The sequence below is a fragment of the Carassius gibelio genome, chromosome B23, assembly GCF_023724105.1.
Source record: "Carassius gibelio isolate Cgi1373 ecotype wild population from Czech Republic chromosome B23, carGib1.2-hapl.c, whole genome shotgun sequence".
Classification (NCBI taxonomy): Eukaryota; Metazoa; Chordata; class Actinopteri; order Cypriniformes; family Cyprinidae; genus Carassius; species Carassius gibelio.
This window is the reverse complement of record NC_068418.1, coordinates 18063250-18089895: the sequence shown is the minus strand read 5'-3', so window position 1 is coordinate 18089895 and position 26646 is coordinate 18063250. Positions and strand designations below refer to the sequence as shown.

The window sequence follows — 26646 nt, the reverse complement described above, 5'->3', positions numbered from 1 at the left end:
CCTTCATTCATTTTCGGAACACAAATTCTAATATTTTAAATGAAATCTGAGAGCATTCTGATCCTGCATAGACAGAATAGCAACTACCACGTTCAAGGCCCAGAAAGGTAGTAAGGACATTGTTAAAATTGTCCATGTGACATCAGTGTTTCAACCGTAATTTTATGAAGCTACGAGAATACTTTGAGCGCAAAGAAAACAAAAATAATGACTTGCAATTTGAGTACCACAACTTAATTTGTGTTCTGAAGATGAGCAATGGTCTCACGGGTTTGGAACGATATGAGTGTTACGACCCACTCGTTTATGGTTGCAACATAAAGGAGGCACCAGTCAATGAAGTCTAATCAAAAACAACCATGAGTCAAAGTAAAAATGAGTGTTACTTTACACAATGAGTGTGAGTAATTAATGACAGAATTTTCATTTATGGGTGAATTATCCCTTTAATTAAATATATATTTTTTTTTGTAAAGGCCTCCTAAATAGCATGCCCATATGAGTGGAATATAGGTAAACTGAAGTTAGTCTTAATCCACACTGATTAGTCAACTAGTCATTCAGACAACCCAGCAAATAATTTTTTTTTTTAAATATGTGAATTTTTGTATTGTAATGTTTTCTTTTCTACTTGCATTTTGAGAGCAGTTGCTTTTGTTTGCTGTAACTTCATAGCAGTAATGTTACATAAATTAGCAGCATCTCAGCCTAAATGGCTTTTTAAATTTTTACAGATGACATACGCAAGCTTTATCTATTTAAATCCCTGTTGTTATAGTCAAGGAAGATGTTTGGTTCATTCTTCACCTTTTGTTTGCAGTGGTGGTTGTGTAACTCACCAGACGTCATTCTGAGCTGGTGGGGCATGTTGAAAGTTTAATGAAACTTCCCTCCATTTAAATTTAATGAACGTGTTACTTTTTCCAAAATTCCCAGTCTCTCTATGCGTGGAGTGTAGACTGAGGTGAACTGCTGTGTCAAGGCCACCACAACTAAATATAAAAACACATATGGATATTAACATAAACATACGTGTGTAGTTCATGAACACATTTAAAACTAGAGCTAGGCAGTATATTGATTATTACAAAATACTTTAGATTTTTTGTGTCTGTTTAAAACCCCATTATGATCTTTAATGCCTTTTATTTGACCAAAACGTCCCGAGGACGTTGACATTTGACATTTGAGTAGTTTTGCAATCTTTTCTAAGAAAGATAAGTTGTAACCTTTATAGAAATGATGACTTGATTAAGCTATTTATGTGTTTCATAAATAGGGATATTTCACGCAAAATGAAAATTCTTTCATTAATTACTCTCCCTCATGTCAGTCCAAGATCTTCGTTCATCTTCAGGACACAAGTTAAAGGGGTCATATGATGCAATTTTAATTTTCCCTTTCTCTTTTGGAGTGTTACAAGCTGTTAGTGAATAGATAAAGTTGCAAAGACTAAAGTCTCAAACCTAAAGAGATATTCTTTTTAAAAGTTAAGACTCATCCACACCCCCCTAAAGGGTCATGGGACGGCTGTGGGAAGATTTGCAAAATGTTCACGCAGAGAAAGAAGGCATAACTTGTTCTTGTTGTTGTTGCCGCCGCCACCATGTCGTGGAGATGCTTTGTGTTTCGTTTAAGTTGTTTTTACAACACTGTTCCAGAACAGTCCAACCCAAATATTTGCCACAATGTCAGCTGTTCTGACTCTCAACTTGTAAGTACGTGTTCATATTTAAAGAATTTGCAACTGATGGTTAAAACAAGAGTTTTGAGCAGTGTAGAGTAGCGTTTGTTGTTTGTCATTTCTCTGATCACAAATGCAGACATGGTTTTATCTTTACATGGTGTGATGCAACGCGTAAAAAACGCGTTTCAGAAAGGCTGGTCATAGAAGAGAAACAACTATATACACTACGTGGAAAATAATGTTTTTTTTTTTTTTTTTTTACCTTAATCCGCATAAACACATTTTATTACACCAAATACACAAAATAATGTTCTCTTTTAGCAACTTCATTTGACCCCTTTAAGATATTTTTGATTAAATCCAAGAGCTTTCTGACCCTGCATAGACAGCGACACAACTGACATGTTCAAGGTTCAAAGAAGAATATGTAGAACCAAGTCGTCATTTCTGTTTTCTTTGTGCACAAATGTATTCTCGTAGCTTCATAAAATTTAAGGTTGAACCACTGATGTCACATGGACTATTTTAATGGTGTCCTTCCTTACTAAAGTGCCTTTCTAGGCCTTGCGTTGCTGTCTATGCAGGGTCAGAAAGCTCTCCGATTTCAAAAATATCTTAATTTGTGTTCTGAAGATAAACGAATGTCCTACAGATTTGGAACAACGTGAGGGTAATTAATGACAGAATTTTCTTTTTTGCAGTTATGACATTTGAATTAAACATGATGAAGGATTAAGAAAAGAGAGTAGATTTACATTTCTTGCCAACTTTAAGTCGCGTAATCACAGACAACTGGAAAAGTCACTAAAAGATAATTGGTCCAATTTTTGGAAAACCTGTACATAAGTTTTAGCTGCCCAGCCATTTTCTGAACATCTCATGGATCCATCAGAGTCCAGGGAAGCATTCGTTTAGTTTGATTACAGTGTAATGTTGAACATGTGTGGGTTTGTGTGGAAGGTGCTGGCAGATTGTCTGGAGTAACTGCAGTGGTTCAGCTAATAGGAAAAGAAGGAGTGTCTATGACAAGCCAATACACACGCATGCCATTCTCCTGGATCAGAGCGGCTCATTCCAGACATGTCTCTCCAAAATTACCAGAATTGCACTCTCCGTTCCTCAATTCCAAAACTTGCCCGCTTTACACCCTCTTGAATTAGATGAAAGCAATCAATCGATCTTATCTCCGAGGGAAATCGTTTCCCGGCGTCTGGCAAAACGGTACCAGCACAAGCTCTTGATGTCAGTGTAGATGTCTTGAGTTCCTGTGAAAAGTGATGAGCGTCTGGGAGTGTGGGTTGCTGATATTTGAGCCTGAGAATCGGGTGGAGGAGTTCAGAGAGTGACTGCAGACAAAGGTATAGAGTGGCACTAGAGTCGTCGCCGCAGAACAGCTTTGTGGAGATGGTGTCAGGAGGACTACAATGAGAAGTAAAGGAGGGGCTAAAAAGACCTTGCTTTGAGCAAATCCCGAACTCCGCGTGTCATTGGTCTGCCAGATGCCCCCAGTGTAAAGGAAGTATCACCAGGGAAACTTGTAGTCGCTACACTAACATGCATGTGCTCGGTTCTTCGTTATTTTTAAACACCCGTCGCTTCCTGCACTGAGCGAGGATCCAGGCAGAATCATCCCTGGGATTGGCTGTAGAACTTCTGCTGGCTTGAACCTCTTCAGTAATGTTCTCGTCTTCTCTTCCACAGTTATATTGCAAAGCCTTTGCAAAGATGGGGGACGACAAGCCTTTTGTGTGCAGTGCTCCTGGCTGTGGGCAGGTAAGTTCACTTTCACTTGGCTCTGCTTTTCTGGTTCATAGGGCATTCTCTGGTTATTGAAGAGTCGTCCTCTCAGCTGCACAGTAGCCAGACGTCTGCCCGGCGTGTGTGTGAAGGGAGGTGCGGCAACTTCACCGCTTTGAGAATGTGTTGTTTTTGTCACACTGCAGCCCTGGGCCAAACCGATGAAGCTGATAGCGCGCTTGTGAAACTGCGCTAACGTCTCTAGCGCTGTCTGACTCACTCACAAACTTGGCCAATGAGTAATCGCAGCTCAGTTATCGTCTGCACTTGTCTGGTTTGAGTCAAAGTCCACGCAGACGCTGCGATGATGTTATTTATGCTAATAAGTGCATTTATGATGAACTTGCAGACGAAGCAGTTTGAGAGTGAGTGCACTGCAAAACAATCATTTAATCTCTTGTTTTTCTTCCAGTAAAAATATCACTAAAACAAAAAAGGACCTTAAAAGCAAAATTGCGTAATGTAGTAAAACTGTTAACAGAGAATTTATTTCCTGATTAAATTTGTAAATAAAAAATACCTAATAAAAATGATAATATATAAATAATAATATTTGAATCAAATTAATTGCATATATATATATATCTTTTTGCTATATATGTAATTTTGCTTCTCAATTAAATAGATTTTGGTTGAAGGATCATTATACCAGAAAATAATTTTTTCCATTGTAAGAACTGAAAAACATTGTGGCCTTTGGAGGCATGTGCTGATTTCAGGGCATTGAAAACCGAAAGAGGAAGTGATCGAGACCCGTCCTACTCAGTGAGACACTCATGTTCGTTCTGTGGTTTTGATCTGAATGTTCTCCTCCGCAGTTACGTAGAAAACAGCATGAGAAAAGTAGCATGGATCAGAGTGAGGCAATTTAACAGTTAGACTGCCTCTCCGATACTGAAAGCAACAATGATCATTTAACCGTACCGTTGGCAACATAATCTTGAGAATTGAGAGGAACAACATGAACTTGATGAATAATTTATGTGAGTTAGTCGTTTGCAGATGTTTCTTTCTCAGATGCCACAGGGACCATGACTGTTTAATACTTCTTGCTCTGGCCTAGCCAGACTTCGAGCAGGAGAAATCTGTTTTCCTTACGTAAAAAAAGTGCCTTAGATAACACTATTGCTAATACTTAGGGTATAGGCCTAGGATATATTTGTTTTTCATTTTCTATCTGTTTCTAGTCTTGTAATGGCAAGATGAAATTTCAGCATCATTAGTCTAGATTTGCTGCACAAGAAACATTTCTTATTATTATCAATTTTGAAAACGGTTTAGTATATTAGTGGAAACTAGGGCATTTTTTGACAAATATCACTTTTCATCAATTTAACGCATCTTTGCTGAAGAAATATATTCATTTCTTTATCTTACTGACCCCAAAGCGTACATTGAAGCATCCAGGTGTCTTAAGTTGACTATCTTAGTTCATAAGTGGTAATAACGTATCATGTCGTGATTTGCGAGGTGAAAATATGACCACTTAGCTCCTGTAAACCAAAACTAAAGGCCACATAAGAGGGAAAAAAAGAATAATAGTTGAACTAGAGATCAGGTTGTGCACATCTGTCAGGCTCTATTAACACCGGTGTGTAGCTGGATGAGGGGAGTGAGGGTTTACTCTAGTGGAGGTATTGTTCTTTTGTTGACGAGCAAACGCTGTTTGCGTCATACTGAAGTCCATAGGGGTTTAGGATTGTTTTGCTTCTTCCCAGTGAACCAGATTTTCATGCGAGTCCTCTGGTTCGTCAACCTATTACTGAAAAATAACACGCTGGAGGAAACTGAGCTTTGAGATTCTTAATGCTAGTGCTTGTTTAAAGCTATCTTCGGAGTAAATGAATCCTTTTTAATGCATATTTTGGACTAATTTTCTCTGTATCATAGTCATTGTGCAAAAATTTCTGATTGGGTTTAACTAAAGGCTACACTTTAGTTGGTGCTTGCTAGTCAGTTTGTGGTTTAGTTTTTACAAAAGGAAATCCGGGACATACACTCAATTATTTGGGTTCAATAAGTTTTACTTTTTTTTTTTTTTAAAGAAATTAATAATATATATATAATTTTTTTTTTTTTTTTTTTGTGCTGCTTTTGTCTTTTTTTTATTAGGATTCAAATCTATGGTATACCAATAAATATTAGCAATTGGAATGAGCAAACGAAGACTGTTTATAATGAACAGGAAATAATTGGAAGTAGACCAGGAAAAGAAGTGAGCTGGTCTCAAGCTTTCTTTCTGCCCGCATGAGCACCGCAGCTCAACATGTAGGAGCTTGTATACTAACCTTAGTCCAACAAAAACTCAGATTTTATGCACAGATAACCATGCCCTACTGGGAGAATTTGGTCAGAGTATTTATACTTTGGTATTTGACAAATAATATGCATTGCTTCGTGCATTGCATGACGTTATTTGAGCTAACCATGTTTACCTTTTATGCTTAAGTGAATTAATTAGAAATGCATATAATATTGATCTTAGTAAGGTCAGTTTAATACTAGACTGTGCTGCTATATAACATTAATTCTCAATCTTGATTACTAGATAAGCTCTATTTGTTGCATTTTTCCAGTGTCGCATTCTCCTTTCTGAGAGGAAAGTACAATCTTAAGAGACACCTATAAAAGCGGACGTATAACAAGTCTACTCCATGCACATAAGGCACTCTAGCTGGGCCTCTTGTTTGTTGCTGTTAATGAGTTGCTCTGTTTGCTTCAGTCATTCTGTTGTCCTTGTTTTGTCATCGTGTGTTGTCCTTGCCAGAGTAACTCATTTAAGTCGAGGGAGAATAAGCAACGGGCAATGCAGTTGTTGTATTGGTGATGCTGGCACATCTAAAAATACGCCTCTGACACTTGACTGTGTTTCCACTTTGCGCTGTCACGGCTGAACTGTAACCGTGACACGGAGCCAGAAATAGTCTGAAGAAGACTGTGAAGCCCAGAGAACATGGCTTGAGTCATGAAATCCACTCAGAAAGAGGAAAAGCTAATCCTAGAGGCTCCATGTCTGCTCGAGCTGTTTTGGAAGAGACCGCAAGGATCCAGTAGTTGAGGCGCTTCGTCAAACAACTGTTATTTTCTGCAAAACGTTCCATTATATAAAAAAAAAACTGAACTGTTTTTTTTTTAGAAAGTGTATTCTGATTCCAGTTTTTAATGAATTCAACAAATGCAGCGTTTACCAGTATAGTCCAATTCCTGAACAAATGACTCTTTTGAATAGGTTCTTTTTCGTGAATCAAGAACCTTCAACACAGATGATGTGGTCTGAATCCAGAGCAAGCAGCTATTTTGGGTAGATTCTTTTTAGCGAATCAAAAACATAACAACATGACAGATGGTGTCTAACTCCCAAACAAATCACCTGTTTGATTCCATTGTTTTTAGTGAATCAGAAACATAACGAATTCCTTTTTTTTTTTTTTTTTAAACTAGATCTTTTTAGTGAATCAAACACATACAGTACAGTGCTGTCAATCAGTGTATTAGATTCCCAATTGAATGAAACATAACCTAGAACACATCAAAGTAGTCTGATTCCTAAACGAATGACTCTTATGAGCCAAAAATAAAGAGTATCTTGTACTTACTCTAGTTGTCCATATTATATTCTTAATATTATTCCTTTGACATGTAGTTAAAACAGACAATATGACAATGCTGCTTCTAAGAAGACTGAAAAGTCTTTAAAAAAACCTAAATACTTTTTACAATAATTGTTAAAATATTCTATTTATGAAGTAAAGTTATCTTATCGTTTGGCAATGGAGTTTTTTTTTGTTTTTGTTTTTTAAGATTTACTGTTGTGAAAATTGTGAAAGATTCGGTAATGGAACTGTTAAGGAACTGAAATCATAACAATGAAACAAAAGGAGGTTTATGTATATCTTTAATTAGATTTCCGTTCCTGCTTCGCACACCCATTTCATTGTTCATCTGTCAGATCATAGGGGCATGTATGCATCATATTCCTAAAAAAGCATCTTTAATACTGGTTTCTTGAAGGTGCTGTTTGTGGGATTGACACCGAGTGGTTGAACTAGGTATTGCAGTCCAAATTCAAAATATTGGAGAAGGTTGAGGACACCAACAGGAACGAGTGCACTTGACGATGATTGAAAAATAATATGCTGTGTTTTCCGCCAACTGGCAACCCAGGGTGCTGAAATACAATTGGGGAAACTTGCAGAGGGCGGGTTCCACAAACCAAAACAACGACAGACATTCCGGCCCGGAAGACACATTTTTAATGGAGAATAACTGACTGTAGCATTGTTTTTCAGTATGTTAACTTAGCATGCTTCTTAAATATCTGCAAACATATTATGGTATTTTTATGCTTCAGTAGAGTCAAAATCTTACATAAGAATACATTAAATTAAATACATTAAATATCCATGATTCACTGGCTGTGCATCAGCAGTGTACAGTTTTACTGTACCACCTTAACAGCTGTTTTGTTTCAAAGGTAAATATAAAAGCACGCTGGAGAATGCATGATTGCCTGTCATAAATGTTAATTGAATACACGTGTGTAGTTTGCTCTGCCCATGAGCTGTTGTGTCTTGCATGCATAACATCATGGCTTCACCACTGGGTCAAAGACAAAGTGCCAAACCACAAAACTCCACCTTAGTGATAGTTCTTTTGTCATTTGCACAATGTATTTTTGTATTGCATGAAAGCTGGTAGAACTTTTTTTTTTATTATGTGGCAAATGTGGAAGTTCAATACTTACTGTGTAATGCAGAGCTGCACTTCTGAACGGAAGCGTAAAGAAACGTTAGCGCTGTAAGCCTTGAGGCTGTATAAGGGCACAGAGGTCAGCTGTGAAACCGAAAGCCACTGTACGTCTTCGACACTGACACTGTATAGTTACATTCAATACTTCAGCGACTTTGAGCAGAGCATGGGTTTGGTGAAAAACGATCATTATTAAGTCCTCTCTGGCCTACAATATCTGTTTCGAAAAGACAAATCTTGTCAGTGCCGCTCCCTCTTCTTAATTTGGAAATATATCTCTGCCCTGAGGTCTTGAAATGATCCTTTCTCTTTTTCTGGTCAGATTTGTCTGGTAATCCATCTGTTCATCTGTGTGGCTTTGTAGAGGTTTACTAATGAGGACCACCTGGCTGTTCATAAACACAAACATGAAATGACGCTGAAGTTTGGACCCGTTAGAACGGACTCCGTCATCATTGCAGGTACTTTGCATTTTGTATAATTATATACATGTCAGTCAGTGTGTATGTTTGTGTGTGTGTGTTTGTGTGTGTGTGTATATTTGTGTTTTTGTTTATATATACATAATAAATATATACACAGTATTTTTCTACAGTATATATATTTTTTTACAGTATCTCGATTAATCGTTTAGCAACCACATATATATTATATAATTTTAAATAAAAAATATTAAAAAAATTTGGGTTAACGTGTGTATTTTTATTATGTAATTATTATGTTTAACTTGATTTTGATTATTTTAAATGATGGAAATAGTGAATGAATTTTTATATGTATAAAATAAATAGTGATTATTAATTTGTCTTTGGTAGGTGCATATTTCTACCATCCATCCCATATTTATGTGCATGTTTTTTGTCACTTCTTTTGTGGTTAATGGTAACTTGGCATGTTTTAATGGTACTGACAAAACAAGTAGTACAGAGATTTAACAATGTAATTCGATATCAGTACTTTATAGTTGTGGAGTGAAGCTAAGTCCCCTTAAACTAGTAATTTTAAGGGGGAAAATGCACAATGTGCAGTTTTTTTTTTTTGTCACATTAAACCCTTGGGGGAAAAAAACTAATGTAATAACAGCCCTGAACTCTCCCAGATTAATCATGTTAAATAGCAAGCAGATTTGGTTAGTACTTGTATGTAGAGGCGTTTAGCTGTGTGGCAGAGTTTATACTGTCCTTGAGGCCGTCTTGCATAAGGAAACAATGAGATCTCTCTGTCTCCAGACCAGACGCCGACTCCCACTCGTTTCCTGAAAAACTGTGAAGAGGTGGGCCTGTTCAATGAGCTGGCCAGCTCGTTCGAGCAGGAGTTCCCCAAGGCCCAGGAAGATGAGGACAAGAGGGCCAAGAACCCGGTGAGCTATGGGACTGGGTGGAGGGATTCAGTCATACAGTCAGACGTGCTCCAAACATGAGGAGCTCGGCTGCCTGCTGCCAAAAACTCCGATTTATGAAGTGCAGAGTTCCCAATCAGTTCTCATGTGTAACACCGCCTCGTCTCGCTCTCTCTTTCTCTGTCTGTCGCGTTCTTCACCTGTCTTTCTTTTTTCCATGCAGTTGCCTGCTCCTAATTCAGGAGCACTTGACATGAGTTTGCAGACGCCTTCAGACATTAAGGTGAAGGAGGAGGACCCTGTGGAGGTGGACTCTTCTCCGCCTGCCAGCCCTGACTCCATCTCCAGCATGTCAGACAGCAGCAGAGAGCCCGTCAGCAGAGGAAAGGTACATGCTTTATGCAAAGCAGACTTGCTAGAGCAAAACCAAAAACACCAAGGTCCAAAAATCTGAAACCACATTGAAAATCTGCAATTCGAAGCCCGATTTAAACCTAGAACTTTAGGATTTCAACATTTAAGATTGTTATTGATCATGTGTATTTTTGTACAGACAGTCAGATGTTATTTGGCATTCATATGGCCACTATAGAGACCATAATTGTACATTTCACTAATCTTTGTATGACCTGGACGTGTTGCATCACTAAACAAACCGTTATGACTGGATGACATTGCTTTTGCAAGCAAAGAGTGCTGCTTTTTGAATTTTTATGTGATTAGCTGGCTGATTATCTTTCTTACAGAATTCTCCTCTTAAGCCTGCCGTGAGTTCGGCTCCCACCCCTGCCATAGTGCGTCCTGGCTCCCTCCCACTGCACCTGGGTTATGACGGCCTGCAGCCCACCATGCCCTCCCCTACCTCTGTCATCACACACACCCCACCATCCAACCGCACACTGGGGTAAGAGCACAACCACAGCATATCAATGAGCAGCCAGTGTTTTGGCCCATCAACTTATTCTGTGACTCATTTCTATATGACTCACTGTGCTGCTTTAAGTTGATTTGGTAGGAATGCTTAGGAAACTGTGGGCAGCTGGCTCATTTAAGGTGTGCTTGACTGTCCATGAATGTTTGGTGAGATAGTGGACAGGAAGAGAGCAGAACTTCAGTCTGTGCATTGCTTTCTGCTCTCACTGCTTGTGCAAACTGGGCATTTCTCTCCTTCTGTTTCAGATCTCCCACAGTGCCGTACCCAATGATGATGCTTCCCAATGGTCAAACAGTTCCTGTGCTTCCAGGTCCTATGCAGATGCCCTCTGTAATATCTGTAAGTTTGAAGTGTATTTCTGAGTATGGTATATGAATATGTGGAGTATAAAGAGATGGCCCACTCAAAGGAAAAGGAATGGGAGAGTTGCTGACACTTGCCTTTTTGTTTACTGTAAAATTGATTTTCATTAATAGGGTCTGCAAGATCTGTGGAAAATTCATTGTAATTAAAACTGAAACTATTAAAATATTTTTTTACTTTATTAAAGCTGAAATAAAGTAAGATATAAATATTATGTGAGAAGAAAAACCTGTTGCATTGAAACTGAAATAAAATAAGATAGCTAGAATATAAATATATATCTACTGTATATAACTATAACTATGTAAATAGAAACAACAAAATGACAAAGGACATTACAAATGTACTAAAATTTAAAACTAAAATTGAAATGAAAACTGGACATTTAAAAATAAATGCAAATTGTATTAATAACTACTATAATATTATATAATATATTATATATATAATTATACTATAATACTAAAATAGTACTTCAGAAAAGTTTACAGTAAGTTGTTGTTTTTTTTATAAATACTGATATTTTCCAAAAAATATTTAAATAGTTTATTTTGACTTTAGTACAGTAAACAATAGTATAAATGATTTCATTTTTAATAAAAAGTTAGTTTTTCTTATCACACTTTTTTTCACACATAATATATATCAGCTTTTAAATATATAGCTGCCTTTATAATTTGAGAAAGGGGTCTTTAGTATTATGTTTAGGAGTCCATGACTTACCTTGAAGGGACTTTGCTGTGATTTCAATTTAAGATAAAGTGTGTAATATTTTTCCAAGGTTAAAGTGCCATACAACCCCATCAGCACAAAGTCCCTTGTAACTCAAAAATGCCCCACTTCTCTTTAAAAGTGTTTTTCATGTGAGCTGTCATTTCTGATCTTTAGAGTCATTCATAATTTGCCTCATAATATGTTTTGCATTTGGCCTTGTGGTGTAGCTGGCGAGGCCCCTGTGTATGGTGCCCAACATTCCAGGAATTCCCGGCCCTCCACTAGGGGGCAGCAGCAGCGGCTCGTCTTCACCCTCAGGCTATTACCCCCACAATGAGGCAAAGATGGTGAGGGCAAATCTGTTTTCTTCCTAATCCAGCCTGTGGATTATTTTGCAGAATGTTCGGATGCCTTGCCTTGCCTAGTGTTCCTGTGTTGCAACTCTTTATCCAGCACTTCACATGGGTCATAGTTTTCACAACAAACAAACAAGCTGTTGGAAGTCGTGGCCTTATTGGTTATAGAGTTTGACTCCTAACCTTAGGGTTGTGGGTTCGAATCTTGGGCTGGCAATACCACGACTTAGGTGCCCTTGAGCAAGGCATCGCTCCCCGGGCGCCGCAGCATAAATGGCTGCCCACTGCTCCGGGTGTGTGTTCACAGTGTGTGTGTGTTTATGTGTTCACTGCTCTGTGTGTGTGCACTTTGGATGGGTTAAATGCAGAGCACAAATTCTGAGTATGGGTCACCATACTTGGCTGAATGTCACGTCACTTTGGAACAAAGCAACTCTGTCATTAACAGTTTGTATTTCAGATTCAAGATACATTCAGATTTCAGATATACAAAGATTATGTTTTTTTCGTGATAGGCTAGTTGGTGTGTGGTTTGATGACTAGTGAGGCTGTGTAATTTTGTTTCTAAAATTGAAATGAAAACTGAGAAAAAAAGCCAATTCAAAAATGATTAATAAATGCTATAATAGTAAAGAATATTAAAATAACACTAGAAAAACATTGCTATGTTTATTTTATCTTTATTATTAATAAATAGCACTACGTGTCTTGGTTTCTTGAGAGGTGTTTGCATAAGATTTAAGAAAAAAAAGATAAGCCATGGAGAAAAAAATCTAGATGACCGTCCTAAACTACAGAAATAAAATGCAGAAGTTCACACTCTTATTTCCTTTCTGTCACATGATTTCTCTCTTCAGTGCTAAATGAGTTGTGGTATGTGTTCACAGTTCATGTCCATTCCCCATGAAAGAGTAATAAAATTGAATGTTGCGGCTGTAAACTGCCTTATAATTAGACCGAATGCCGTCTTGTTCCGTATTACCATGATGTTTTTGTTGTTGTCCTTAGAGGTTGAAGGCAGCATTATCTCAGCAGATGCCCACAGCTCAGGGTTGCCTTGGTGTGGCGATGGGGTCCAGTGCGATGGTCCCTCAGAGAGTGGAGCAAAGCCAGCTGCTGGTCCAGCATCCAGACGCCCCGTCCCCTGCTCAGCCACAGGTATGGCATGTCTTCACCCCTCGAATTGTTGAGTGTAAACATTCTGTATACAACAGATGCCATTGTGTTTGTCAGGGAGCAATCTTTCACTTCGCTGTGGCTTTATGCAGTAAACATCTCCGTTTACTCTGCCCTGCTGTGTTCAGGTGTCACCCGCTCAGCCCACCGGAGGTCGCCGGCGGAGGACGACTGATGACGACCCTGATGAGAGGAGGCAGCGCTTCCTGGAGCGGAACCGGGCTGCAGCCTCTCGTTGCAGACAGAAGCGCAAGATATGGGTCAGCTCTCTGGAGAAGAAGGCCGAAGAACTCTCCTCCATCAACGTCTCGCTGTCGGTTAGTGTATGCGAAAGGTTTTTTAATCCTGAGCACTGATATTGCTTATTGCAATTTGAGAAATGTGTGACGTGGTTCCTCTGTGTCCTTTCAAATTTTGACAGTATGTACAGTTCTGAATGCAACGCATGGAAAACCCAGATTTTATGAAACCAGAGCATACTGTGTGGGATTCCGTATCCCATAATGCATAACTTTACACATCCTGGTTTTTAAAATATTTTCATATTTTATAATATCTTTACATATACTTCAGTATTGCTAGAGTCTCATTCCAAACATAACCTGAGACTAGATTTTTTTTATTTGAGACTGAGATTATTTCAAATTGACTTTATCATTGACACTTAAAAAATAATCATTTTATTTATTGTAGGAATAAAACATTTTTATGTATTATTTATGTATTTATTATTTGTTATTTCATTTAGTTTTATTTTGTTATTATTGTTTATTATTTTATAATCATTAGCTTTATATAAAATATTTTTATTTGCATATTTATTCAATTGTTTTACCATTGCCTTATTTTGTTTGACTTTTGTCATGTTTCTTATTATTTTTTTCTTCATTCGTTTTGTTGTGTGCATTGATGGTTTGGCATTGTACTTTGAAACTGAGTAGAGACAAATGTGTTTCCAAGTGCTTTGTTGTCAGCTAGTTTGTCCAAGAGTGATGTTCACACTTTTTTGTTTTCCTGTATTTCCGTGTACAAGAACGAGGTGTCTCATCTGCGAAACGAAGTTGCTCATCTGAAGCAGTTGCTGTTAGCTCACAAAGACTGTCCCGTCACCAACCTCCAGAAGAAAGCCGTCTACTTGGGTGAGTGGAGCCCACATTGAGGTCTCTGGCCTGCATCTGCGGGATCTAACCTTCATTTATTGATGTCTCTCAGGAGAGGAGCACATGAAAGAGACGTCTGAGCCCACGGGCTCCCCGGCACCGGTCATTCAGCACAGCTCTCTGGCCCCCAGCCCATCATCTGCGGTAGGCCCCAACGGCCTGAACTCCCGCGCTGCAGCCGAGGCGGTGGCCATGTCAGTGCTGGCAGGGATGGGCAGCCAACGAGGGGAGAGTGGTGGCCCGTCACACGTCATCATGGCCACACAGTCCCACCCATCCAACAGATGATGACAGCAGGTAACAGTCTGCCTGGGACTCTCTGCATCCCGGGAGAGGGGGGCAGATCTGCCAGAGGAGAATGCTGGTTCCCTCTCATGCCATCACGCTCTGGCCTGGAGCTCAGCTGCATTCTGGGAATGAAACTGGGACTATGTACACATATAGAGAGAGACAGAAGGAGATTGTCGTTCACTATGCCATAGACTACGGGGGCTGGACTCCAAACCATGCTCTCATTTGCATCCTCTGTAACTCCTGCTCCTTCCTTCAACTTCCTCCTGCTCCTTCACTGGCTGTAGGGCTGCAAAGCACTTCCTGTCATTAAATGTATCACCACAGACACACGCTGCAATAAAGACATTGTTCGTGTGAACCGTGACTGAGCACCCGGTGTATGTCACGAGTTGCGACGATGCAATACTTTATATATTCTTATATATATATATGTATCAGTAAGTGTGTGTTTGAGAGAAACATGATGCTTTAATGTTCTGTAGGATCTTCTACCTTGCTATTTTACAGCAGGTTTTTAGTTTTCTGGTGGCCATCCCCCTCATCTGACCCGCGCTCATCTTACCTCATTTTTAATCTGTTATATACGTTTATAATCAACGTGTGCATGTGTGCTTCTCGTGTGGGTGTACAATGATGTACAATGGAAGATAGCAGTTTGTAAAGGACTGATACACTAAGACTGCCTTGTTAGCATGCAAACTTTTTGCTATATATAAACTGTATTTTATTGGCACATTGTGTTCAGTTTGGGCTATGGAACCTCATAGTTTGGTCCTATCATTGTTTTCTTGTGTACGACAAACTCAGAAACAGCAAACGGCATACTGTCCGAGGTCATTATGTACGATGAGGACGCTTGTGTTGAGAAATCAATAGATTAACTGTTTTAAATGATGTTATTTCTTTTCCCTGTGATCACAGTGTTTTAAATGCAGCTTTAGATAGAGTTATGTTGAGCCTAAAGTAGTCTGAGACTTTTTTTTGCCCCGTCTTTTTCTTTTTTATAACTTTTTTGTCTATCTCTGCTGCTGTGTTCTTTATGGAGTCCCATTTCTGCTACATAAGAGGGATAAAAACATGCTTTGGTAAATAATTATTCGATAAAACGTCAATATTATTAGATACGTAGTCATTATGAGATAAAACATCAAACATATGCATACCAAGTATGACATGCATAATTATAAGCTTAAAAAGTAGACTATAGAGCATAAACGCCATGATGTAAAAAACATAACAGAGATGGTCAAAATTAAAATTATGTAAAAGTACATTAAATACGTATTTTTTTTTTTTTACTTTTATCCCATAATTATGACTTCTGAAGTATGTCATAACAATTCATAAAAGTAAAAAATGGCCCCCAAAAATTGATAAAATTCACAATTATGTCAGAAATCAGAACAAATGAAAAGTCATAATTATTTTCTCATAAGGATGACTTAGTATGTCAAGATTTTTTTTTTTTTTTTTTTACAATTTCATAATTTCATGATATCGTCTTTAGAATAAAGACTTATCTCACTATCTAAAAATTTTGACTATATATATATATATATACATTTATGAATTATTATTATAATTATTTTTTGTGGCAGAAATTGGCTTCCATTTTGCTCAATTTACAGAAATTCAGACCTAGTGCCTCCCGTTCAGTTATTTTCACGATTACCTGACTGTTAAAGTTGATATCACCATGCTTTGTAACACTATTTGTTTCTTCGGTTGTTTATCAACTCATTAACATGCACAATCCCTTATAACTATATGAAGAGATGGGGATTCTGCCTTATTAATCACACGAGTGCCTCTTTATTGGTTAACCTCACTCTGTGTCGCTGAGACAACTGATCACCTAGCATATTCAGGCATCTGTACCATCAGACCTGGGGTAATGAATTAACAGTAATGCCTTTTAATAACTATCAGAGAGCACTGCCCTTAATTCTAAGCATATTCTATACTGCCATCTGGATGTAATAGGGTGCTATTACATGTAACTAGAAAGGCTGCAGGGAGCAAAGAGTGTCCAATTCTACTGTTGTTTGAATGCTTTTATCTCTACTAAGATGTTTATCCAAACACATGCTCTTTTAACGCAATATCAGACACTTTAAAATATATATATAAGGGACTTCGATGTACTGTTGTTGCTCAATGTATGTAACTTGAACTTTTTCAATATTAACACAATGACAGTTAACACAACGTCAGTCCAAACTGTATATAGGCCTGTCAGAATGCACTAAAAAAAACATTGCGTTCTTTTTTCCAGTTTGGTGTCTCTAGTCTTTTAAATAGCATGTCAAAGTTACCACTTAACCGATATCTCCCAAATGACTCCTGGTTTAAGTGTTGACCCTGGCTTTTGTGTTCTGTTATCTGCTGGCACTGTAGTTGTTCAGCCAAACCCATGTAGAGGACTGTTGATCTGAAATGAGCAGAATGGAGAATTTTTAGCTTCACTGGCACTTTTTTTCATTGTACGCTGCCAGGCCTATAGAAATAACCTATTACAATAAATCTTTGTGTGTGTGTGTGTGTGTGTGTGTGTGTTGTAAGACAGAAAAGTAGAAATTCTTTTGTAATTTTTTTTCTCTTTCTATTTCTATTTTGTGTTCTTCTAACACTTTGTACTCAAATATTTGTAAGTATTTTTATTTGTATAGATTAATAAGAATGCTCGTTTGATTCCCCCTTTTACTGATAATCACTTTAAAGTTGTACCAAATTTCTGATGGACTTAATGATCCATAATTCCAACATGATGCACAATTAATTTATTACGGAATTAGTTCATGCAAGGTGAATTCAATGCAGTTTCCCTTAGATAGACTTAACAAAACAAAAGTCATTTTGAATAGGATGATTTTAGGCCAAAGATAAAAGAGGATATTGTGGAAATAAAAGTTGTTTTAAGTGTATGTGTTTTATGGGAAATAACCTCACTCCAAGTTGGACTGATAGTTTTTGGAATTGTCCTGGTCATGTACATATGTGTACCATATATATTTACTATTTTTCATGCATGCTGAAGTGAAATATTCTGAACACAGTGCTGCAGATTTGATTAAACAAAAAACAAAACAAAACAAATGTTTCTAGTTTTATTTAGGCATCATTAGAGACTTTACATACTTAAAATCTTTGTATGTTATTATAGTTTTGTTTTGAAATAATATAATGATGATAAAATAAAAAATTGTTGATTCATGTAAACTTTGATTTGGAGATTTATTGGTCCACTAAACTAAATTCATGGAATCGTTTTTAATCTTTTATATTATATTATTATTGTTTTTCGGGATATACAAAATGTTTGGAAGCGTGACATTTATAATATATTAATTTATATGATTTAAAATTTTATGGAAAAATATATTTTTTTTATATTCAATGCTAAACCTGTTTAATACAAAACATTTTCTATAAATATAATTTTTTTGAATATCAATAATATGTATTCCTATGTTTTGTTTTTTTATATTTGTCAATTTTTATTTTAGTTATGTTCGATCCAGAGATCAGCCAGCCAACACCCTGCTTCACGGAGCTCAGCTCCTGGCTGCGCCTTGCCCTTCCGGATCTGTCAGGCTCATCCTTCCCTCCAGCTCCACCTTGGTCCTTTGCTGCTCCGGCTCCACTGCGGCCTTCTGGATCCCTGCTTCTGCCTCAGTCACCAGAGCCATCTGCTTCCACCTTGGGCTCCACCACCACCTGCTATGGTCGACCCCCTGGAGTTGTCAGCCCTTCCTCCACCATGGCTCCTTCCTCTGTCGGCTCCACCTTGGTCTGCCATACTGGCTGGGATCTGGGTCTCTCCTGGCTCCTCCAATTTCCTACATGGCTTCTCTCTCTCCATCGTCTCCTTCTTGAACTCTGTCTGTCCTCCTCCTCCTGGGAATCCGTCCTCCACCCAAACTTCTACCTGGTCATCGGCCTACCTTCCTGCCAGCCCTTCACCATCCCGTTACCATCCCTTCTCCACTCTGTTTTTCCTCCTTCCAATCCCCCCTCCGTCCCTCCCTTTGTGTCTGCAGTGCAAGGTCACGCTTTCTGGTAGGGGGGTGAACTGTCACACGTTTTTTTCCCTCATGTGCTCCATGGCCTAGTTTTTCCCTGTGTCTGATTGTGTCATTCAGTTCACCTGTATCTTGTTAATTATCCTTGTTTGCCTGTGAATTTAGTTCTAGGCTGTCCTACATTTCCTTGTCCACTGATAAAGTTGGGTTGTGTATGTGTTACCTGCTTGCCTTCTGTGGATACCTTCTGTGCGGATTAAAGACTGTTTACTTTAATTTTCTCTTTTTGTGTGTTCATTATACACTGCTCCCCTGACAGAAGGTGCTAAAGTCTTATTTTGTGGTGGCTATGCTTTAAAAAAATGTATGATTATAAGCTTAATTCAAGTAATGAAGGATTTTGAAAGTCTGACAGGGTTAAGTACTATTGTTACCCTGCTTGGTTTAAATGTTTCAACATCATTAACACACACACACACACACACACACATATATATATATATATATATATATATATATATATATATATATATAATCTGTATTGTATCCAGTCGCCATTGAAAAGAGATTTCAATTTAGATTTTTAATTTTAGGCAAAATGCGATATCCGCGGTGTTATTCTGCCATGTTTTCTCCCTATCTTTCCAAACTTGTGACAAATTCCAGTCTTCCTTCTCTATAGACTGCATAGACATCCACTTCGATTATGAATGTGATATTGCTTAGCTTGTCAGCGATCTATGGCTTAAATGCCCCATCTGAAAGCATGTTATGAAGATTTACTACTAATCACAGAACCAGCTTTACTGTAGAGATGCGCATGAAAATCACATGTGATTTATCATGCAGCACTAAAAAAAGAAGAATTTTGAGAGCATTGAAGAACCTGTGGTGGTTTCTGGAGTAGGGAAGAAACATAAGCTATTAATTAGATTATTTAACAATTGCAGAGGCTGTCAAATGTGTATCAACTTACTTTGTTGTGTATTTTCAACTGTTTAAATATGAAGAAAAAAAACATATTGATTCAATGGATTTATTGCATTTTGGAAAAAAATAATCAGTTTTTATAATAAATATTTGAAATTGAAAATCTGGATTTAAATCGAAAACAAGAGCACCCTCAGTTGAAGTTGTAAAAACATCTCTATACTATGTGTTAGGCTTTCACAGAGCGCCAAATGTTTCTTTTTACAATGTATTTTTGCAGCGCTGAGCAGTGTAGCCAATCACAGACATATCTACTGATTTCTTGAAGACGATGGCCAATAAGAGGAGTTAGAATCCACTCACCACTCAAAAGGCTGTTTCCTTGTTCAGTATAAAATCGCGAAACTACTCATTATAACACATCATGCACGCATTGTAAATAAGAGATTCTTTGTGTAACAAAAATATGACAAAATGGGCACCTTTGTAAGTTGTCTTTATAAAAAAGGAAGTCGATGCAAGTCGTTGTTCTTAACTTACTTATACAACTCTGAAGAGGATTTATTTACCTTATGTGGTAAATCGGTAGATTACCGACTCCTTGTCTTGTCTTTCAGATAGTAATGATAGTATCATTTACTGTCTATGAATAATATACATCATAGTACAGCCATGGTAGTATTACAACCTGTCGCTAGAGGGCGCGTGCGTGTCGTCTCGAGGTGTGTGTGTGCGTGTGTGTGTGCGCGCGCGCGTGTTTGGGGGTGTCTGATCACACACAGGAGGTAAACGCGATCACGTGACCGCGCAGTGCCGTTGGTGAGTTCTTACAGCATGGCGGAAGGAGTAGTTGTCCGGATGGATTGTTACTCCCCTTTAAATTCATGTTTTCTGTTTTGACGGGAGGATTTTTGGCTATCGAAACGCATTTCATCACACTTAAAACAACTTCAGCGTATTCTCACGACAATGGCAGACCGCGGTGTGGATTTGGCAGCTCTACCGAAAGAGCTTAGGGAGCAGTTGGCGGAGTTGGAGCTCGAGCTGTCTGAAGGTAAGAGAGGGAGTTATCGCCTCAACCTTAATAATGTCAATAATATTAACCTAATATTTAAATACTACAGTCGTATATCGCTATAATAGACACTTATAAGCTCAAACGTACGGCTGTCTACTGTTTGAATGTCCTCTGTTTCAATTCAGAGAATTTCATTTCAAACGGGCTGTCTCAAAAACTAGTGCGCTGCCTTCCTAGAGAGGATGTCTGGATGCCCAAAATGTAGATTCCAACGTTCCGAACGCGCCTTTGATGCCCAGACATGCTGTCTAGGTAGACAGCTCACTAGGTTTCGACACACAGCCGTAGTGTGTCGGCAGGAATTATGATTTTCCTTTCACAATTGTGCTTTTAAACTCGTGTAAATTAAAAGAATCGAACGTGAATGAAGTAGAATAACAATACGACTGCATCCGGTAGATAATTTCACCTCAAGAGACTGAGACTATTGTTTCTTTAGTGATCTAGACCTCAAAGAAAAGAGAGCCCTTGACAGTTCTGCTAGACACAATACCGAGACACATCGAGCAAATATGGGTTTATGTATGTTACCATCTTTGTTGTTCTCGAGGCCCTTTGTTTTCAGATTTGAGACAATGTTTAAAGGGGCATCACTTTTGCTGTCATTACTGTGTCTGGGCTTTAATGCGAAACTCTATGGCAGCGCTGATCTGTTTTTTCCCTGTAACGTTACTCCTTGTTTGCACACAGACATCTGTCAAACACACCTTTTCTATAGACATTTCCTCTCTCCCTTTAGTCATTATTATAAAATGATGATTATTCAAATTGATATTTCCATTGTTTGATTCTTGTAAACTATTTTTAGCCCTTACAGACTCTTGTCAGCTTAGGGGCACCATTATTAAATGTATTACTTATCAGTCACTACTTTAGTTCATTCAAGTAGTTTTATATATAGTTTATAAATAGTTCTGTATTTCTGTCGCAGGCCTCCTACAGTAAGTACCTTTCACCCAGACTTCTGGTTGACACTTGACCTTACAGTTCTACAGTGCATTTGATGGAAGCCATAATTCATTTCTTGTATATTGTAAAGAATGTATACACAACCATTCAAAGTTCTAGGTTCTTTAAGATCTTTGTAATGATCTTCTCTGAAATACATTTCTTAGGTTCACAAAGGCTGCATTTGACACACAGTAAAAACAGAAATATTTTGATATTGATATTTTTGAGTTTTTAAAAAGTATATTTTGATACATTTTAATCAGATGCACCAATTGCAATTTTCTTGGCCGATTCCGATTTCCGATTCTTTGTAAGTGTGATCCGATTTTTTTTGATTCCGATTTTATTTCTAAGAACTGTAATTGACAGCATATACAAACAAAAATGTACTTTTCTTCAAAGCAACATTTTATTTTCATAATAACAGAAATTATTAAACATAACAATTTCCCAACTTACAGGATTTTCTCTCATTTAAACGACTCTCAAAAAATAAAAGTGCTTTGTGACTGGAAAGAAGTAGAGATAACAATTAACTGAAAATGAGTTATAAAACAAAACAACTTAATTGATAAATGTACCTTTTTCTCTTTTTTACTTTTCTTACAAAAGTCAAAAGATCCTATGAATGAACCAAACTGAAGTGTACAATACTCTTCCAAATAATAATAGTACAGTAAGTGGGTAATAAATGTTGCCAGAATATCTATAGGCAAAATATCTACTTGAGCATTGTTGGCAAGTGGTTCCTCTGTGGTTTATTTTAGCCTTACAAGTTTCACAGATAGCAAACTTAGTGTCTTCTTCACTCACAGTAAAAGAACTTCCATGCCAACGACATGTTTGCATTACATTTTAACGAAAATGTTATGATTTGATTAGATTCTCTTTCACAAGCTTTCGACCGATTCATTTCAATATCAGTTATTTTGGATATACAGTATATCAGGTACAGTAATTGCCAAATGTCTCAATTAATGCTGTAAAATATACATGAGTCATTTGGTACTACATTATTATAATATTGAAGGTTAAAATTGACTGATTTATAAGCTATAGCATACAACTGTTAAAATTACACAATTAATTTTTTAAAATAATGTCACAATTGCATAATAATATTTCTACTTCAGTTTGTATTTTTTAAATATAAAAATGTAAATGTTGGCTGTCATAAAAAATAAACAAACATAAGAACAGTAAAAATTATAATGAATATGTCATATGGTCCATATATTTAGCAAAATACCCCTCTCTACAGTTTATTTTTTTTATCTGACTAAAGAGTTTATGGTCACAGAATATTTTGTTATTGAGGTAAATATGACGTTACGTGACATTGTTTACAAGCTGTAATGTTGATGTCTTTGCACGGCTGAAGAACTGATTGAATGATTACACTGTCACTCCAGATTAAACGCCGCCAAGATGGCGTTTATTGTTTAAATACAGCAATACAATGGACATAAATCGAAACCTGAGACTTTGTTTCATATTAAAAGCTCCAAGGCACAATGCTTATTGTGATTTATTGGATGGGATGTGCCCTTCATTGTTCTGTCCATTAATTAAAAACAGGCTAGACTAATCAAATCTTGGGATTTAAGAACTGATATCATTCCATAAGAAAAGAATCAATTAATATCGAGATGCTCGCTCTCACAGCCACATGTAGACGGATCGGTTCAAAATCGGAAAAGACGAAAGACTGATCGTCCGATTCCGATCACTGGCTGATCGATCGGTGCATCTGTAATTTTTAAATGTAATTTATTTCTACCATGGCAAAGCTGCATTTTCAGCAGCCATTACTCCAGGCTTTAGTGTCACATGATCCTACAGAAATCATTCTAATATGCTGGTTTGGTGCTCATAAAACTTTTATGAATGTTGCAACCAGTTGTTCTGCTTAATAATTTTGTGGAAACCATGGTACATTTTTGAATCATGAATGCAAAGTTCAGAGGAACAGCATTACAAACACTTTAATGTCTCTCTTGATTTGTTTAATGCATCCTTGCTGAATAAAATAATTACTACCGGTACTTAAAAAAAATTATTATTGGAATGATATTGTATTGAATTTTTGTTAATATTTAAGACCATGCATAGAATCATACCTTCAGAGTAGAGTCCTTCAGTATCATAAAGAACCTTTTTGCATTGATAAATGTTTAATGGTTTGACCAATATGATATTATGTTCGTGTTCTTCTGTGATACATCAGCCATCCTGTCTATTCACGGGGTTTAGAAGTTCATTCAATGTTCATGACATCACAGCGATGGTGTTTCATGCACCGTCATGCATCTTCTCACCGTCGTATCATCTGTCTGTGAAAGGCAGGGCCGCTGTACTCATTCACTCTGTCAGAGAGCACTACGTGGGGGAGATGTGTCAGTTTTCAGCTAAGTAATAGTGTTACACAACTGGAAACAGTTAGTGTGTGGGCCACACTCTCAAACAGCTTGTTGACGTGTGCAGCTTCAGGCTGCTTATCAAGAAAACTAGCCTTAGAAACTGTAACTGGAGAAACACAACATTTTATTACTGTATGATGATATACTATAAATTATGACCATATAATTACTGATGACCGTTGAGTCACATATTTTTTGTCACTCAGCCACAGTAAAAAACGATTGCTAAATGCAAAAGTAATGGAATAGTTTACCCCAATGTTGGAGCGAGAGAGTCCATACGACTTTGCAATGACATGGGGTGAGTAAATCATGACAGAATGTTCATTTTTGAGTGAACTGTGTTTTAAACCAATGTTTTGCATGTGAACTAGAGGTCTGTGACTTTTGAGAGTGTGTGAAAACAACATGAAAGCTCTTGCAACTGTGTGTTTAGTGGAGGGCATTTAGTGCCCTTGGGGCAGGTGAGTGATCTGGAGTGTTTGGTCAATTGGAGGGCGGTTGCAGACCCCCTTACCCCCTCCTACAGGAGCAGCTGCCAGTCTCGCTATCGCCTCCCTGGATGGTCACCTCCTCACTAGCCTGTCACACTCCTGTCCCTGCTTCTCTTCTGCTTCCACCATCTTTCTTTCTCTCTCTAACACTTGGGCTAAGTTGTTCCAGCAGATATGACTCAAACCAATCACTGCTCACTGACCTATCCAAAGACACCGAAATTCTGCACAAGCACATGAATCATCTTAATCATCTTAATCAGACAAACAGATAAGATTTTTGGATATTTTGCTCAATATTCAGTAATCATGTTTATTAAGCACTATAAGGAAGGACTGATATGCCAGAATTCATGAAGAATTTTTTTCAGGAGAACAATTCAACCCTCTATGGACACCTTGGCAATTGAATCGCCATTGGCTAGTACATTAGTATTTGCCAGACCAATATACTATTTTATATATATATATATATATATATATATATATATATAATATATGTATGTGTATGTATGTATATGTATGCATGTATGTATGTGTATTCCTATTGTATAATACTGTATATGTTTGCAAAATGGCACAGCTTTTTAAATATCTGAAAGTACGCTCTTAACATCAGTCAGTCAAGCATTATAATATGATATTATTATGATAATAAAATATTATTTAATGATAGAACTTTAGCACTTAGAATAAAAATGTGGTAACCATGTATGAATGCATATACAATTTAATTTAGGACTGATGGTGGTGCTTTTTTGGTCATTCAGCATTTCTGTAAAATAAAAAATGGGAAAAAACGTAACAATTATACTGATAAGATGATGGTTATAATAATAATATACATTCTACTAATAAGAACAGTATTAAATGCACTAAGGATTATTGAGCTGCTGGATTCATGAATATTAATCAGGTTGTGTGTGTTCACTCGAAGTGATTCGCTGAAATCAAACCAGGGATGATAATAGATGAGTGCCAGTTAGGTGAGATTGCCGTTTGTGCATTAGTTCTGCTCACTACTGGAAAACCTAAAGTTCTTAAAAACTGAACAAATCCAAAGGAACTATTTTGACTGTAAAAAAAAAAACAAAGAATATTGTTTACATGTAGCACGTCAATTCTGCATGTAAGAATCCCTCACTGTCACCAAAGCATCTCTTTAAAAATGCAAATACTTTAATAACAGTATTTCATGTTGTTAAAGGGATTGTTCAACCAAAAATGAAAATTGTCAAAATTAATTATATACAAAAATGTCATTAATTACTCACCCTCATGTCTTTCCAAACCCGTAAGACCTTCGTTCTTCTGCGGAACGCAAATTAGGATATTTTTGATCAAATCCGAGAGCTTCTTGACCCTGCATAGACAGCAACGCAGCTCAAGACCCAGAAACGTAGTAAAGACATCAATAAAATAGTCCATATGATATCAGTGGTTCAACCCTAATTTTATGAAGCGTCGTGGTAATGCCGTGACTCGTGAACATGCTTCAAAGACTGACATGGAACAGAAGAAATTGTTTAATAAAGTTATTTTATTTAAAAATAATTTTGCACAAGAAGTATTCTCGTACATTCATAAAAGGTATTTTTCTATTTAATTAAAAAGAAAATGCATTAAATCCCCATATGCAATGTAAAGACTTGAAAATTGTGAATGTTTTTTTTATTTTTTTATTATAGTTTTGCTTTGCTGTAAAATAATGCTTTGGCTGCATCTAAAGCAAAGCTTGACCGCAAGTCTGCACTAAGTCTGCCCACTAAGCATCTTATTACAAACATTTGTACACTAATAAGTAGCTATAAATGTTTAAATCTATTAATTCAAGAAATTTGTCTGGAAAACTTCTGGATATGGACTGGTCTGAAACTATACGAACACTGGTTTCTGAATAGCTGTGTAAAAGGTGTTTGTGCTGTAGCCATCTCTTGCGTCTGTCCTATAATTCTGGATCTGTGCATAGTTTCCACAAGGGCACACATTGAGGGTAGAACTATTTCTCATTACCATGCTCCGCTGGGGCTTTTTACAGTGAAAAGACTCTGTCCAAATGATCTCCTACATAATGACCTAATTCTGCAGGGTTGTAGTGATAATAGTAACAATAAGCACCATTGAGCTGATCTGGACTATGGTGGTTTTGATCTCAACTGGCATTTGAAGCTTTCAACTGAAA

At 37.3% G+C, this 26646-nt stretch overlaps 2 protein-coding genes across 4 annotated transcripts in view; both read left to right on the top strand.

Moving 5' to 3' along the window:
* The first annotated feature begins 2389 nt into the window (after positions 1-2389).
* Positions 2390-17665, top strand: LOC128011583 (cyclic AMP-dependent transcription factor ATF-7). 2 transcript variants are annotated; one of them, XM_052594150.1, is made up of 11 exons: positions 2390-3460; positions 8556-8694; positions 9463-9593; positions 9796-9960; positions 10319-10476; positions 10752-10845; positions 11811-11930; positions 12948-13097; positions 13244-13432; positions 14149-14254; positions 14328-17665. In XM_052594150.1, exons 2-11 carry the CDS (start codon positions 8646-8648, stop codon positions 14561-14563), a joined length of 1398 nt encoding a protein of 465 aa, XP_052450110.1. In that variant the 5' UTR covers positions 2390-3460; positions 8556-8645; the 3' UTR covers positions 14564-17665. The 2 variants fall into 2 exon arrangements, with proteins under 2 accessions (XP_052450110.1, XP_052450109.1); XM_052594149.1 differs by having other exon boundaries at positions 2392-3460; positions 8598-8694.
* A 2571-nt stretch (positions 17666-20236) lies between these two features.
* LOC128011258 (disco-interacting protein 2 homolog B-A) overlaps positions 20237-26646 on the top strand; it is a 52320-nt gene continuing 45910 nt past the window's right edge. For both annotated transcript variants that reach the window (XM_052593453.1, XM_052593452.1), the window contains exon 1: positions 20237-20575. In XM_052593453.1, coding sequence (XP_052449413.1) covers positions 20491-20575 — 85 coding nt within the window. In that variant the 5' untranslated portion in view covers positions 20237-20490. The remainder of the gene's footprint in view (positions 20576-26646) is intronic.